At 63.3% G+C, this 15,828-nt stretch overlaps 2 protein-coding genes across 7 annotated transcripts; one reads left to right on the top strand and one right to left on the bottom strand.

The window, feature by feature from the left end:
- DGKK (diacylglycerol kinase kappa) lies at nt 451-12,284 on the top strand. 3 transcript variants are annotated; one of them, XM_021406466.1, is made up of 29 exons: nt 451-665; nt 3,585-3,695; nt 3,776-3,856; nt 4,063-4,167; nt 4,468-4,600; nt 4,696-4,802; nt 4,955-5,080; nt 5,175-5,277; nt 6,673-6,835; nt 6,910-7,018; nt 7,254-7,393; nt 7,477-7,558; nt 7,763-7,854; nt 7,943-8,042; nt 8,273-8,510; nt 8,714-8,815; nt 8,906-9,005; nt 9,080-9,187; nt 9,652-9,748; nt 9,840-9,947; nt 10,059-10,172; nt 10,244-10,378; nt 10,451-10,617; nt 10,699-10,816; nt 10,893-10,979; nt 11,079-11,195; nt 11,270-11,375; nt 11,600-11,730; nt 11,934-12,283. In XM_021406466.1, the coding sequence occupies exons 1-29, from the start codon at nt 468-470 to the stop codon at nt 12,006-12,008; spliced, it is 3,453 nt and encodes a 1,150-aa protein (XP_021262141.1). In that variant the 5' UTR covers nt 451-467; the 3' UTR covers nt 12,009-12,283. The 3 variants fall into 3 exon arrangements, with proteins under 3 accessions (XP_021262141.1, XP_021262140.1, XP_021262142.1); XM_021406465.1 differs by having other exon boundaries at nt 10,893-11,195; nt 11,934-12,284; XM_021406467.1 differs by lacking the exon at nt 451-665 and adding an exon at nt 873-2,815 and having other exon boundaries at nt 10,893-11,195; nt 11,934-12,282.
- Nucleotides 12,346-15,706, bottom strand: CCNB3 (cyclin B3). Of its 4 annotated transcripts, none has more exons than XM_021406468.1 (12): nt 15,622-15,706; nt 15,145-15,252; nt 14,981-15,064; nt 14,744-14,862; nt 14,482-14,557; nt 14,126-14,227; nt 13,946-14,038; nt 13,628-13,765; nt 13,209-13,364; nt 12,910-13,059; nt 12,694-12,824; nt 12,346-12,595 (listed from the first exon to the last, which is right to left on the bottom strand). In XM_021406468.1, the coding sequence occupies exons 2-12, from the start codon at nt 15,235-15,237 to the stop codon at nt 12,526-12,528; spliced, it is 1,212 nt and encodes a 403-aa protein (XP_021262143.1). In that variant the 5' UTR covers nt 15,238-15,252; nt 15,622-15,706; the 3' UTR covers nt 12,346-12,525. The 4 variants fall into 4 exon arrangements, with proteins under 4 accessions (XP_021262143.1, XP_021262146.1, XP_021262144.1 ...); XM_021406471.1 differs by having other exon boundaries at nt 14,126-14,224; XM_021406469.1 differs by having other exon boundaries at nt 15,582-15,635.

The raw sequence follows: 15,828 nt of genomic DNA, 5'->3' as shown, positions 1-15,828 counted from the left end.
CCCCCCCTCCCATCCCATCATAAATCGGCAGCCCACGCTTGGTGCTGCGCGGGGAGGAGGCAGAGCATGTAGGGGAGGTGGGGGGCTGCGGTGGGTGCCCCCCGGCCCCGCAGTGCAGCCAGGTGGGTGCCCCCCCACCCCACTCCATCTGGAGAGCCCCCATCTCACCCCCATCCCTTCCTGAGGTGGGAGAGGCCTCCCCCCCGCCCCAGCACACCCCAGGGACGGGCACCCACGGGTGGGGGCTGCGGGGGGGGGGGTGGCAGCACCCCAACGGCACCGGGTGGGAGCGGGGGGACCGAGCGCCGGGGCACCAAAACAAGGAGAAACGTTACAGGGAACGGGAGAAGTTGTGCACCCCAATGGCACCGTCCCCATGGATTCCCACGTCGTAGGGGCTCCGTGCCCCATCTCAGTGCCCATCTCCGTACCTCAGGGCTGTTCCCCCCCCCCCGCTCCCCGCAAAGATGGCCGAGAAGCTGGTGGCCGGCGACCTGTTCCTGCGGCAGGCGCGGGAATCCGTGTCATCCCTGGACTCGGACAAGCTGTCCCCCGTGTCCCCCGAGGCGGGCGGCGAGGAGTCGTCGGACAGCGAGGGCGAGCAGGAGGGCAGCACCCACAAACTCATCCGGAAGGTGTCCACCTCGGGGCAGATGAGGAGCAAGGTGAGGGGACCCCCTTCCTCCTGTCAGCCCCGACCCCAAATCTTCGTTTTATTTCCTCCCAACCGTGGTTAGGGGTCGGCGGCTTGTGCGCAGCGTGACGTGTTGGTAGGTCCTGCTATATATGGGGTGCTGCTATGGGGACAGGAGCCCGATGTGGGTCCGGGGGTGACAGAGCCCCCGGTGCTGTTTGGGACCGCTGACCCTGTGCCGTGCCATGCATGGGGGTGTCACAAGGTCCCCCTGTCCCCCAGGCCAGGTGGCAGCGTGGCCCCTCGGCCACATCCAGCAATTCGCCATGCAGGAGGCAATGCTGGGAAGGGAACGCGTGTGGTATCCGAGGTGGCCCCTGTGCAGCCTTATCGGGGGGGTGGCAGCACCCCACAGACCTAATTAGCACGGAGTTAATGAGGGAGAGCAGAGTGCTAGGGCTCCCGAGAGTTGCCTGGCTTAGCGGCGAGGAGGGGGGACCTATTTTTGGGTGTCCTCAGCCATCCCCATTGCTGATAACAGGGGGCCTACTGAGGTTTTGGGGCCCCCACCCCACCTCTTGGGGTTGAGCGTGCCCCCATATGATGGTGATGTCTCCCCTGGGGACAGGACGGGGTGGACATCCCATCCCCATCCATGCTGCGTCCATCCCCATCAGCATGCGCCCCGAATGCCGGCTCCATTCCCCCCCCACATCCATCCCAGCCCCCCACTCCCCACCCCCCAGCTCGTGGGCTGTAATTGCGGGGCGCCCCGTGGGGCGCTTTGTGCCTGCCCTGGCGCGGAGGCGTTGAGGCCATTGTGCTTGGTGACAATGACAGCTGCCTGGCGCAGGTGCCCCTGCAGGGCTGAATGGCCCCAGTGCAGGAGGGGGGTTGCTGCCACCCCCTCCTCCTCCTCCTCATTGAGGCGGAGGGCTGCCGGTTCCCTGCGGGGCTGTGGGCATCGATGGGGAACTGGGGGTGGGAATGTCCCCCACCACTGGCAGAGCAGTCCTGGGGTGTCACCCTGGGGGGTCACTTGCCGGAGTAACCCAAGGGACTACAATGGTGGCACTGGGTTGAGAAGTGTCACCGCAGAGGTGCTGGGCTGCAAATTGTCTCCGGGAGCTGCTGGCAGCTGCACGCACACTTTGAGGTCCCCCTGTGTGCTTGAGGCTATCCTATGTGCCCCCGCTCACTTCGGGGGTCTCTCTTCAAGCTTTGGGGTCCCCTGTGTTCTTTAAGGGATCCCTTGCAGGCTCTTAGGTCCCCTGTGTGCTTAGGGATCCTCTGCATGCTCTGATATCACCTGCATGCTTTGGGGACCCTCTGTATGATTTGAGGTCCCCCTCACGCCTTGGGGTCTCCTGCATGCTTTGGAGTCCCCCTGCATGCTCTGAGGCCCCCTATGCGGATTGGTGGCCCCTGCATGCTCTGAGGTCACACGGATACCTTGGGGTCCCTTTGTGTGCTTTGGGGTGCCCCAACATGCTTTGGGGTCCGTCTGCATACCTTGAGGATCCCCCTACATGCTTTGGGTTCCCCTGTATTCTTTGGGATCGTGAGGTCCCCTGTATGCTTTGCAGTCCCCCTGTACGCTTCGGGGTCCCCTGCGTGCTGTGAGTTCCCCGCCGTGGAGACATCCTGATCCCATCGGGCCCCACTGGAGACCCCACTGGTCACCCCACAGGGGTGGATCCACGGGATGCCACCTGCACCAGAGCCCATCCGTGCCCCACTGCCCCGCATCGCTCCCAGCCCGCCGGGACGTGGCAGGGGACAGGGGTACTGCCTGGGTGGCTGTGCCTGGGCCACCGAGATAGCCCCGGTGCCAGCAGCCGGATGTCTGCGGGGTGCCTCGCCCCGACGCATTTTCCGTTGTGCACGAGCCGCGTCGCCGTCCCCCATTAATTCTGCAGCCCCTTTTCGTGCACCAGCACCGAAACCTCGCAGGGGTCCCCGCGGCGCCGGGGTTTGGGGGCTGCAGGGCTGCAGGGCACGTCCTGGGGGTGCACGGCTGCGGCCGAGCCCGGAAGGGCGCCTTGCATTGCACAGCTGATAAGGTTTGCAGCCACCCGCAGCCCTCTGTGTGCACCCCAACCCCGCCGGCTTTCTGGGGGTGTGGGGCTGGACCCGCCGGAGCCCGCTGCGTTCCCATGGGGTGATGCTGGTGAGATGCAGGTTGGTGCGGTGATGCGTGCTGAGCCCCATCTCCCCCTCTTTCTTTTGGGGCTTTTTGCTCTGATCCGGGGTGTTTCTACTTGGGGGGGAGGGGGGTGGAGAGGGCTCTGCCTGTCGGGTTGAGCAGCCGGGTCGCATCCTGCCCAAGCCCTGCATCGCCCGGAGCAGCTCCCGCTGCGGTGCTGGCACCCGCCCTGCAGGATCGTGCCACCCGCCTGGCCCCCGGCCACGCTGAGCCGGGCTGCAGTGCTGGCTCCGACCCCGCTGCGCCTGCACCGCACCGCGGCCCCTGCTCCTGGCATCGGGATCACCCCGTGCCCCCCTGCACCTTCCCACCTGGAGCCCCCTGCATCCCCCTGAGCATCACCACCAGGAGGTCCCCACGTCCCCTGCTCCTCACTGTCAGGAGCTCCCCGTGTCCCCCCACTCCTTCCCCCCAGGAGCCCCCCACCCTCTCCCTGCATCCCCCCATTCCTCACCATTCCGACTTCCCACCCCCCAACGTTCCTTTCCATCATAAAGCCCCCCATGTCCCCCTGCTCCAAACCAGCAGGAGCCCCCTGTGTCCCTCTCCCCACATTGCCATGACCCCCCCCCATGTCCCTCCATCACCACCTCAAGCCCCCTGCACCCCCATACCCATCACTATCAGGATTCCCCCAATGTCCCCCCATCATCACCGTGCGTCCCCCCATCCCCATGGTCATCGCTGCCGTCCTGTAACCCTGGCTGGGGGCTCCTGGGAGCTGATGTCCCCATGTCCCCACAGAAGAGTGTGAAGGAGGGGCTGCTGCTGAAGCAGACGAGCTCCTTCCAGAGGTGGAAGCGGAGATACTTCAAGCTGCGAGGCCGGACGCTGTATTATGCCAAGGATGCTAAGGTGGGCTGGGGGGGGTCCCGAGCCCCCACTGAGCTGGGTTTGGGTTTGCAGCAGCACTGAGCCCCGCTTTGTTCCCACAGTCCCTGATCTTTGATGAGGTGGACCTGTCCGACGCCAGCGTGGCCGAGACCAGCACCAAGAACATCAACAACAGCTTCACAGTGAGGCGGAGGCTTTCTGTGGGATCTGGGTGGGCTGTGATGGGATCTGGGTGGGCTGCCATGGGGTTTGGGTGGGCTGTGGTGGGATTTGGGTGGGCTGCCGTGGGGTTTGAGTGGGTTGCTGTGGGGTTTGGATGGGCTGCCATGGGGTTTGGCTCGCTGTGGGGTGGCCTTGCAATGGGCTGTGGGACTGTGGCTCGTCGCAGGTGATCACGCCGTTCCGCAAGCTCATCCTGTGTGCTGAGAACCGCAAGGAGATGGAGGACTGGATCGGAGCCCTGAAGTCAGTGCAGAAGTGGGAGATCCACGAGGTGGGACAGCTGTGGGGTCAGGGGGAGGGTCTCTGGGAAGGGACGGTCAGGATGCCAGAAAAGAGCACAGGGATAGCAGGATGCCGGGAAGGGCCACTGGGATGCCAGGATGGTGGGATACCAGAAGGGGCTGTTGGAATATCGGGATGCTGGGATAGACCGAAGGGACTGTGAGATGCTGGGATGCTGGAAGGGACCTCTGGGATGCCAGGATAGCGGGATGCTGGGAAGGACCACTGGGATGCGGGGTGGCCCCGTGGGGTCACAGGGCCGTGGCTGCAGCGGGGCTGTGCCCCACAGGCCACGCAGTTCAACATGGAACACTTCTCGGGCATGCACAACTGGTACGCCTGCTCCCACGCCAGACCCACGTTCTGCAACGTGTGCCGCGAGGCGCTCTCGGGGGTCACCTCCCATGGCCTCTCCTGCGAAGGTGGGCACCGGGGATCCCCTGGGCCATGGGGGTGGGGGGAAGGTGGGGTCAGGGACCGTCCTCGCCCCTCACCTGCTCTTCCCCAACCCCACAAGTGTGCAAGTTCAAAGCGCACAAGCGCTGCGCTGTCAGAGCCACCAACAACTGCAAGTGGACCACGCTGGCGTCCATCGGCAGCGAGATCATCGAGGATGAGGACGGGGTGAGCGGCCCCACTGCGGGGCCACCGTCACCGGGCGGGTGTGGGCGGGAGGTGACAGCGGGTGACGCCGAGTGGGACGTCCCCTGTCCTCACCCGTGGCTCCTGGGTGCACGGCGTGGTGGCCCGTTGGTGACAGTTGTCCCTGCCCGCAGGTGGCCATGCCCCACCAGTGGCTGGAGGGGAACCTGCCCGTCAGCGCGCGCTGTGCCGTCTGCGACCGGACCTGCGGCAGCGTGCGGAGGCTGCAGGACTGGCGGTGCCTCTGGTGCAAAGCCATTGTAAGGACGTGTGTCCCCCCCCCGTGTCCCCTGCCTGCGTCCCCCGGGGACGGTGAGGCTGCGGGTGTCCCACAGCTCGCACAAATGCCCCCAGGTGCACAGCGCCTGCAAGGAGCAGTTCGGCAAGAGGTGCCCCTTGGGGCAGTACAAAGTGTCCATCATCCCACCCACCGCCCTGAACAGCATCGACTCGGACGGTGAGTCGGGAGGGGACGCACCGTGGCTGCGGCATCAGTAGGTTCCAGAGTGAACGCCACCCAGGGATGTTCCCGCACCGCTTCCCTCGCCCTATCTGCTTCCCTATCCGGAGGGGTCCAGCTGGCCTCCGCCAAGCAAAATCTGTTCCTCTCCTCCGGATTTTCCTTCTCGTGTTCTTTAATGATTTCCACCGCTCCGCTCAGCCGGTGGCTCATCTGCTGCTCATTACTCATCGGGATGCTGTCAGGGCAACCGTCACGCGGTTCTCCTCCCTCCTCGGAGCCGTGGCTGCTCCGTCCAACCCAGGGATTGGGAATGGGGTGGCCGAGGTGTCCCCGAGCCGGCTGCGGGCCAGCCCCATCGATTCCCTACCGTGGGCACATCGCGTTCCCATCTCATTTCTTTAAAAGCATGCTGCCGGCTGCCAGCCTCCCTGAGTCATCTGCAGAGCTGGGGGGGGGGGGGAACGTGGCAGCTTCTGGCAGTGGCTGTTCCCCAGGGCCACCAAATGCCACTAAATTTGGGTGGGGATTCCCACCTGGTTCTGCTGGGTCAGTCCCTGCAGTGAGGGATGGACCCCTCTGTGCCCATCGCTGTGGTTGCAGCCTGGGGACAGGAGCCAGCCCGGTGACTCACTGTGCCTGCAAGGGCAGCGCTGGAACAACTTGGAACAACCAAACTTGGCCCATGTGCTGCCCTGGCACAGCCTCGCCTGTCCCTGGCCTCATTCCCATCCCGTCCCATCTCCTTCCCCATCTCCCTGTCATTCTCATTCCCATCCTCGTCTCTATCCCATACCACCTCCATTCCATCCCCAACCTCATCTCCATGCCCAGCCCTTGGAGTACCCATCCTTTGGGTTGCCCATCCCTTGGGATACCTAACCCTTGGGTAACCCTGTTTGATCCCATCTCCTCCAATCCCATCCTACCCCATCCCATCCCATCTACATCTCACCCTCTTCTCCTTCCCCACTCCCATCCCCAACCCTGCTTCCACCCCATCCCATCTCCCTCCCCATCTCCATCCCATCCCATACCATCTTCATTTCATCCCTAACCCTATCTCCATGCCTTTCCCCATCCCATACCATCCAATCCCATCCCATCCACATCCCATCTCTTTCTCCTTCCCCATTCCCATCCCTGTCCCTGTCACCATTCCGTCCCCATCACCATCCTTGTCACTGTCCCATCCTCATCCCCATCTCCATCCCATCCCACCCCTGTCTCTTCCTCCTCTTCCAATCACTCTCCATTCCCATAGTCCCCTGCTTACTCTCCCTCCTGCCTGTAGGGCTGGATGCAGTCAGGATGCGTCTTCCGATCACTGGAGATGTCTCCTTCTATGTCTTCAGGGCTGGGGACAGTGCTCATGTCCGTGTGTCCCCGCAGGGTTCTGGAAGGCCACCTGTCCCTCCTCCTGCTCCAGCCCCCTCCTGGCCTTCGTCAACTCCAAGAGTGGGGACAACCAGGGCGTCAAGTTCCTGCGCAAGTTCAAGCAGTTCCTCAACCCTGCGCAGGTCTTCGACCTCATGAACGGGGGCCCGCACCTGGGGTGAGTGCTGGCACGGGGGTGTCACCTGCAGGAGCCCAGTGGGACCCCACAGCCCCCTGTGCCCCCTTTTCCAGGCTGCGCCTCTTCCAGAAATTCTCCACTTTCCGCATCCTGGTGTGCGGTGGCGATGGCAGCGTGGGCTGGGTGCTGTCCGAGATCGACGCGCTGGGGCTGCACAAGCAAGTGAGCGATGGCAGGGGACAATGGGGACTGTGGGGACAACGGGAATGATGGGGACGACGAGCTGCCACCTCCCATCTTCATCCCGTGGGGACAATGGGGCTGAGGGACTGCCACCTCCCCATCCTCGCCCCATGGGGACAACTGGGATGTGCCCATGGTGTTGTCCCCTGCAACACCTGAGGGGTGGGGTACCCACAGGGTGGGCACCGGGCTGAACCCTGTCCCCATCCCGCAGTGCCAGCTGGGCGTCCTGCCTCTGGGCACCGGTAACGACCTGGCACGGGTGCTGGGCTGGGGCAGCCTCTGCGATGATGACACGCAGCTGCTGCAGATCCTGGAGAAGCTGGAGAGGGCCACCACCAAGATGCTGGACCGGTGAGCTGTGGGGGGACCTGGGCACCCGAGCGTGATGGATGGGGTCGGGGGGGGTGCAGGCATCCTTGCTCTCTGCTTGGCAGGTGGAGCGTGCTGACCTACGAAGCCCCCAAGCAGTCCCCACCGGCCCTGAAGGAGGAGGAGGACGGGGACTCCAACATCCAGGTGGGCACTTCTGGGGACAGGTCCCTGCCACCCTGAAACTGTTGTAGGGGTTGGACGGGGAATGTTACGGGGCGGGGGGGGCAACATGTAATGGGATGAGCATGGCCAGGCTCAAACTGGTGTGCCTCCCTGTACCGAGGGGATGGACGCGGTGGCATGTCCCCATCCTGTCTCGGGACACCCATCCAGCTGTCCTCTCCCCAGGCCCACATCTCCCACTACGCCGACTCTGTCGCCTTCCACCTGGCCAAGATCCTGGAGTCGGACAAGCACTCAGTGGTGATTTCATCTGCCAAGTACGGGGGTGCTGGAGTCGGGGGTGTTGGGGACGGGTCCCCCCAGGACACCACTGGTCCCATCATTCCCCGCCGCTTCCCTCGTCAGGTTCCTCTGTGGCACTGTCAATGACTTTGTGGCTGAAGTTGGCCGTGCCTACAAGAGGGCAACTGAGAACAAGCAGGAGGCAGAGCTGATGGCCAGGAAGGTGGGTCTGGGGGGCCAAAGTGAGGGCCTGGGGGTGGTGGGGGGTTGCTGGGGGTGTGTGTGCCATGAGGGTGCCGAAGCTCTTGGGGGTACCCAGGAAAGTGTAGGATATTGAGGCACTTGGGGTGCCCAGAGTAGCATGGGATGTGCAGGCATTTGGGGTGCCCACCCCTTGGGGTGCCCATCCCTTGGGGTGCCAGGCACTGGGCTGAGCGCGTGGCTGCCCCGCAGTGTGCCATGCTGAATGAGAAGCTGGACTCGCTGGTGCGGGAGCTGACCGAGGAGGCTCAGGCCATCGTGGTCCCCGAGGGGACCCCGCAGGGCACCCCGACCGATGCCAAGGAGCTGGAGAAAGGCGGCTTTGCCCCCAGCCCCGTGCCCCGCATCTTCAAATCCAAGGAGCAGCTGATGCTGCGGGCCAACAGCCTGAAGAAAGCCCTGCGGCAGATCATCGAGCAGGCCGAGAGAGGTGAGGGGGCAGCACGGGGAGGGGCCGTGCTTCAGTTTCCCTTCTGAATGTTCATCCCTGTGCAATCCCAAAGGAGCATCACCCCATCTCCAACATGATCCAATGGCTGGGGCAGGCTGGTGCAGAGCCCCGAGGCTGGGCACGGCTGTTGGGGTGCAGGGGGGGTGCCCTGGCCCCACTGCCATGCTGTGTTTGCCCCCCAGCTGTGGATGAGCAGAACAAACAGACCCAAGCATACCAGGCCACCGCGGTCCCCAGCAAGAAGGACAGCTCGGAGGAGCTCAACAAGGAGGAGGAGCGGCTCTGTAAGGCGGGACACAGCATCTTTTAGGGTGGGCTTCGAGGAGGGCAGTGGGGTGGGCTCACTCAGCAGCCGCCTCCAACCCACCCCGCAGGCTCTCGGCGGGAGACGGTGACCTCGGCCACCTCGTCCATCCTCCTGGAGCGGCCGGACACCTTTGGCAGCTTGCAGTTCCCCGAGGACCCCGGTGTGCTGTGAGTTTGGGGTGGCCCCAGGGCTCTGTTGGGTTTTTCACCTCCTATCCCGGTGCCAGCCCCGCTGCTTTCAGGCACTTCTCGGAGAAATGTGTCATGAACAATTACTTCGGCATCGGCCTGGATGCCAAGATCTCGCTGGAGTTCAACAACAAGCGGGACGAGCACCCCAAGAAGTGCAGGTTGGCTGAGACCCCCCCTGGGAAAAACGTGGGATGCTTGGGTCCCCCTCAGCCCAGCTCCATGGTGCCCATGCTGGGAGGGATTGCTGGGATGGACCACTGGGATGCTGGAAAGGACTACTGGGATGCCAGGATGCAGGGATACTGGGAGGGGCCACTGGGATGCTGGGAAGGACCACCAGGATGCTGGAAGGGAGTACAGGGATGCCAGGAAAGACCACTGGGGTGCCAGGATGGACCAAAGGGATGCTGAAAGGGACCACTGGGGTGCTAGGAGGGACCATTGGGTTGCTGGAATGGACGGGTGGGATGCAAGGATGCTGGAAGAGAGTATTGGGATGCCAGGATAGCGGGATGATGGGAAGGACCGCAGGGATACTGGGAGGGACTGCTGGAATGATGAGTAGGAACACTGGGATGCTGTGGGGCTGGTGGCCATTCACCTCCCCCACTTCAACCTGCAGCAGCCGCACCAAGAACATGATGTGGTATGGGGTGCTGGGCACCAAGGAGCTGCTGCAGCGCACCTACAAGAACCTGGAGCAGCGGGTGCAGCTGGAGGTACGGGGTCAGGGCTGGGAGCAGGGCTGGGGTGGGGGGCAGCGGGGTGGGGGGCAGCGGGGTGGCCCCCAGGCTCAGCCTTCTCTTGCAGTGCGACGGGGTACCCATCTCGCTGCCCAGCCTGCAGGGCATCGCCGTGCTCAACATCCCCAGCTACGCCGGGGGCATCAATTTTTGGGGCGGCACCAAGGAGGACAACGTGAGTGCGAGCTGGGGGGGGGGGAGGGGTGTGTTGGGCAGAAGCCCTGTCTATCACTGGGTGGTGGGTGGGGGGCACTGAGCCCGGCACGGTGGGGCCGTTCCCACGCAGAACTTCGGCGCGCCGTCCTTTGACGACAAGAAGCTGGAGGTGGTGGCTGTGTTCGGCAGCATCCAGATGGCCGTGTCGCGGGTCATCAACCTGCAGCACCACCGCATCGCCCAGGTAGGGCCGGGGGGAGCTCCCCGGGGTGCCACCCGCTGCCGGCCCCGGTGCCAGCCCTGCCCGCCCCGCAGTGCCGCGTGGTGAAGATCACCATCCGCGGGGACGAGGGCGTTCCGGTGCAGGTGGATGGGGAAGCGTGGATCCAACCGCCCGGCGTCATCCGGATCCAGCACAAGAACCGGGCGCAGATGCTGACCAGGGACCGGGTGAGCCCCGTGGGATGGACGGGGTTGGGGGGCAGTGGGGTGAGCAGGGGGGGACCTCCGTGCCCCCCGCAGGCGTTTGAAAGCACCCTGAAGTCGTGGGAGGACAAACAGAAGGGGGAGAGCTACCGTACTGCCGCGCGGCCGCGGCTCAGCTCGCAGCAGTCCATGGAGTACCTGACCGAGGAGGAGAGCAGCCTGCTGCAGCAGCTGTCACGCGTGGCCGAGACCCTCATCGCCAGGTCAGGACGGGGGCGAGGGGCTGCGGGGTCGGGGGGGGCACAGGGACACGCCAGCTCCATCCCATCCCATCCCTGCTGCAGGATCCGCGAGGCAGCCAAGGCGCACAAAGGCGTGGAGCAGGAGCTGGCGCACGCCGTCAACACCAGCACCTCGGCGCTGAGCGACGCGCTCTGCAACAAAGGCACCGGCACCTCTGAGGTGAGCGGGGTCGGGGGGGCCGGACCCCCACCCTAGCAGACCCCCAGCTCCGTGCTCACTCCCCGTGCCCCCACAGTTTCTCAGCAGGAACGCAGCCGTGGAGGTGGTGCTGAGCATCAAAGCGCTCTATACCGAGACCAGAGCGTTCCTGGAGGGGAAGGCGGTGAGTGTGGGGCCCGGGACCCCTCCGAGCCCCCCAGCCCAGTTGTCCCCCCCACCAGCAGGTGGCAGTGGGGCTGGGGACGGTCCCTGTCCCCCGCAGCTGGACTCACCCCAGGAGGAGGAAGTGCTGCAGGGCCCCCTGAGTGCGCTGGGCCAGGAGCTGCAGCGGCTGCTGGACATCCACTGGTTGGGACCCATCGCCCACCCCAGCGAGGAGGTGGGTGCATAGGGGTGGGGTGTGGGGGGTGATGTGGGGGGGTGTAGGGGTGGGCTCAACCCTGTTTCTTGCAGGAGAGCACCAGCAGTGCCAATAAAGGCAGCTTCAAGCTTCGCCTCAACATCCCCAAGCCCAGGAAGGACAAGGCACAGAAGCAAAAGAGCAACAGTGCGCTCCCAGGTAAAGGAGCTGCACATATAATGGGATGGAGGACATACAATGGGATGAGGGGAGAAGGGGCTGCAATAGAGCTCAGCCCTGTGAGAGGCTGACTGAGCAAAGGGAGAGGGTTGGATATTCTATACAGAAGTGAAGGAGCCCCATACAGAGGTGGGGGGGAAACACGGGACAGCATCTACCCTCCTTGTGTCCTGCTCCACTTCTGGGGTTTTTCTCCCTTCTAGCGGACAAGTGGGGTGCTGAGGAGGTGGCTGCCTGGCTGGAAACACTTGGGTTAGGGGAGTACAGAGAAATCTTTATCCGGCACGACATCCAGGGCTCAGAGCTGATCCTGCTGGAGAGGAGAGACCTGAAGGTACCACTGCCCTTGCTTCCACCTCCTAGACCCCAGCACAAGAGAGCACCGTGTCCCCCTCCCTCCTTCAACCTTGTTGTCCCTTATCAGTTGGGACACAATGGTGGGGAGGGAGCTGGCCCCAACCCCTGGTTCACCAGCATCATGCCTGTGCTCCACCCAGGGGAGCAAGGCTTTGCAGCTGCTCTCTCCCCCCCCCGCAGGACCTGGGCATCACCAAAGTTGGCCACATGAAGAGAATCTTGCAAGCCATTAAGGAGCTCAGCAACCCACCCTAGGCTGCCAGGAGCTGGGGGGGGCCTGGGTCCCTGCTGCCCCCTGTGTGCGTGTGTGTGGAGCCCTCCCCCCCCACCCCCGCTTGCCTTGCTTTGTCTGTTTGTCCCCCAGCATCCCTGGAGCTGCTGCTTCTCTCTGAGCCTCAGGGGCTGGAGGCACCAACGGTGCAGGGTCACTACAGGAGCCAGGGAGCTGGGCTGCAGTATGGGGCCAAAGCAAAAAGATCTCCCCCTTTCCCTACGTCGGTATTTAAGCTGTGTAAATATTTGGAGAAAAGATATTTATTGCTGCTGCTGGTGTCAAGTCACTGCTTGGGGACAGAAAGGGCATGCAACCACATTAAGATATACACAATATTTTATTGACAGCTCTACATCACTTTTTTTCCCCCCACCCTCTCTCCCATTCAGTAAAAACAGTGTTGTTTTTTTTTTTCCCCACCCCCACCCCTCTTTATGTACACAGTGCTCCCACCCAGGCGGGCACCCAGCTATTTACAGGCTATGTACAGAGGCAGGGCTAGCTTTTCAACTTCTCCTCCAGCTTCATCATGTCCATGGGGGTCGTTTTGGCAACCTCAAAGAAGACCCTGCAAGGAGGTGTGTGGGGATACAGAGCTCAGCACCAGCCCTGGCCCCCCCCCCCCACCAGCTCCCAAAAGCACTCGAGGGCTGGTGGGATGCTCACCTGTGCGAGTATTTGGTGCGCACAGCCTTCAGCTTGTCGCAGGGCTGGTAGGTGAGCAGAAAGTTCAGCCTTTTCACCAAGGGATGCAGATCCTGCGCGCAGTACCCGCTGTAATACTCCAGCGTGGGGGTCTGCAAAGCGACGAGGTGTGAGCCAGGGTCATCCCTGCGATGCCGCCATGGTCCCTCCATCCCTCCCCCGTGTTCCCACGCTCACCCAGCCACCCAGGTTCTTCATGGTGAGTGCTAGCAGCAGGCTGCTGGCGGCCAGCTTGGAGGGACGCTCCCGTGCGTAGTCGTACTCCTGCAGGGTCATCTCGCAGAGGAAGCGGGCCAGAGTCAGCGTCTCCATCGAGGCACGGGCACACTGTGGGCAGAAGGCTCAGATTTCAGCAACGCCACACCAGCACCCTCCTTTTTTTTTAGGGCACTGGATGCAGACCCCAAACCCTTAGGTCACCGCCCTCACCCCTTCCCCACTTTGTGTCAGGCCAGGGGAGGTGGCACGACACCCACCTTGGCAAAGCGCCGCAGGAAGCGGTAGGGGATGGGGATGTTGATGTCGAAGTTGAGGGTGCGGAGGATGCTCGTCTCCATGGCAATGAGCTCTTCCCGCTTGTAGGCATCGTCGCAGATGTACAGGAAGTCATCCACGCATGGAGGGCAGCGCTCCTGCGGGGAGAGGAACTGCTCAGCACTCATCCTGGCAACAGCTGGGGGGAGCCTACGCAATTTTCAGGCCCTCTAAGGGCACATGTCCTGCCAGGACCGTCATCTCGCGACACCCCGGTGTCCTGGCAGTCCCCACACAGCAGAGAAGTGCCAGGTCTCCAGTAGGCATGACCCCTGGCACAGAAAGGGGCAGCACAAGGATGGGTGTGCCACCCCAGAACTTTGGAGTATCAGCATTCTCTAAAACCCACACCAAGAGTCACCTCGAATTTGGAGGCGATGAGGACAGCAGTGGAGCCGATGAGCTGCAGCTTGTCCCTCATGCTCACCACCTCCACCAGGTAGTGGTCCACCAGCTTCACTGCCAGGTACAGCGTCTCGTGGTTCAGCTCAAAGTTTTCCTGCAAGGATAGGAGGTGTTGGGCAAAAGCCTGAATTCCTGGGGCATTCACGGGCTCATCAACAGCATGGGGAGAGGGACGACGATGAGCTCTGCACTGGGGATGCTCATAGGTCCAGAGTGACTCCCACCCCATATAAAGCATGGGGCAAGTCCAAGCCCCCTCCCCATGCCTGCCTACCTGCACCTCCACCATCCAGTCCACAAGGATGGCACGCATGTCCCTACTGATGTCTGGCTGCTTCTCCATGTAGTCAGGAAGCAGGAACTTCTCCTGTCAAGGCAGCAGAAGTCAGGGACTCCCATCCCAAAATGAGCCCCTCCTGCTCCACACAGGACTCCCCAAGCAGACATCACCCACCTCCCTCTCCCGCATGTAGTCGAAGATCTCCTTGGCATACTCGGCACTGGCATAGGGGTCTCCCAGCTGCTCCTTGTCTATGTCCTCCACCACTGGGACCTGCTGTGTGGAGAAGGCAGCAGTGAGGACAGGCCTGAGGAAAGCTTGCAGAGCTCTACGGGGCAGCACCCGCTCTCTCCAAGCTGCCCCACAGCTCTCACTCCACCCTTTGCCATTGGAGATGCTCAGAGGAGCAGGTTTAACCTCCAGCTCCCATCCCACCACAATGAGCAGCTCCAGAGATGTCCCATTGCCCCTAGAATGGGGCTGGGGACAAGGCTGCACCCTGGGGTCCATTGCCTGGGACAGCTTCATACCTGCACAGGCTCCTCAGACACAGAATCTTTCTCAGGCTCCACAGGAACATCTGTCGGGGGAGTTTTCCTCAATGACCTAGACAGGACAAGGACATCAGCAGGGGGACGCATCTCCCGCGTCTCCAAAAAGCCCCATCTATCTCCTGCCCACCCCCATCCTGCTCATGCACTCCAGCACCCCAGGGAAGCCCCAGCACCGCAGGGAGGGCTGTGAACGGCTCCTGACCCCCACGCTCTGTTCCCATCTCACCTGGGTACTCACTTTTTCAGGTTGATCTCATTGTTCTTGGCCACTACCAGGGCGGGGGGGGGCCTCGTTGCTTTGCGGGTGGGAGCTTTCACCCCCTCCTTCTTCCCTGTCACCGCCTGGTTCTTGTGAGCCTGTTTTTGGAGGGGGGGGAAAAAGAGAAGGAAAAACGTAGCAAAGAGCTGAGGCTCGGCTCATCAGTGCTCGTGGAAGGGGGAGGGGGGAGGGCTGGGAGCACGGCACGGCACTCACATTGGTGATGTCCCCAAACGCTGACCGCTTCTTGGGCCCTCCCTGGGGCGAGGACGGGGAGCGCTTGGCCTGGCAGCCCTCCTCCTGCAACAGAGCCGGCAATGTGGGGCTGGGGGTACCCCACCGGGAACCCCCCCCCTCCCCCCCGTAGCCCACGGCCATACCTTCTCAGGGGGGACATTCTCGGTAACAGAGGGCGCCTTGCCGGCTCGGGGCTGCTTGATGCTCTGTGCCTTGGTGCTGCGTGCCACCGGCATCCTCCTCCTCGGCCTCTGCGAGCAAAGCGGGGGTGGGCACGGTTATGGGGGGGGGGGGGGCAAATCCCACTGCACACCCGCAGGGAAAGGGGTGCAGGGCCCAAAGCAACCAATAACGCTGTTCAGAGGCTCAGAGGTGCTCCCCTCCCCCCCCAGCCCTATAGATAGTCCCGGAGATAGGGGAGCACCGGGGTTGGGGGGGGGGGAAGCAAAAGGATGAGGGGGTACGGTGAGACCTCCCCATCCCTCCCTCCACAAGGCCTACAGGGTCAGGGCCTCGCTCAGCACCCGGTGACACAGCAGGGAGCCCCACACGCAAGGAGGAATAAAACCGGGGGGGTTACATAGGGAAAATCCGGGCCAGGGTGCCCCAGCGCCGCTCACCTGCACGCAGCCGCCGCCGGCCCCGGCTCTTTTGAAAGTAGCAGCGCGGCGGCGGCTGCCGGCACTGGTCGAGCCGCGCGGCCAATCAGCGAGCGGGCCGCACGGCACGAGAGCCAATGGGAGAGCCGGGACGGATGCGGTTGCTAGGGGGTGGGGAGAAGAGTTTAAAATTCGGCACGGCCGGCCAATGAGAAGCGGCAGAGGGGA

This window comes from Numida meleagris, chromosome 8, assembly GCF_002078875.1.
Source record: "Numida meleagris isolate 19003 breed g44 Domestic line chromosome 8, NumMel1.0, whole genome shotgun sequence".
Classification (NCBI taxonomy): domain Eukaryota; kingdom Metazoa; phylum Chordata; class Aves; order Galliformes; family Numididae; genus Numida; species Numida meleagris.
Note: the sequence above shows the minus strand (reverse complement) of the source record. Positions and strands in the feature narration are given on the sequence as shown.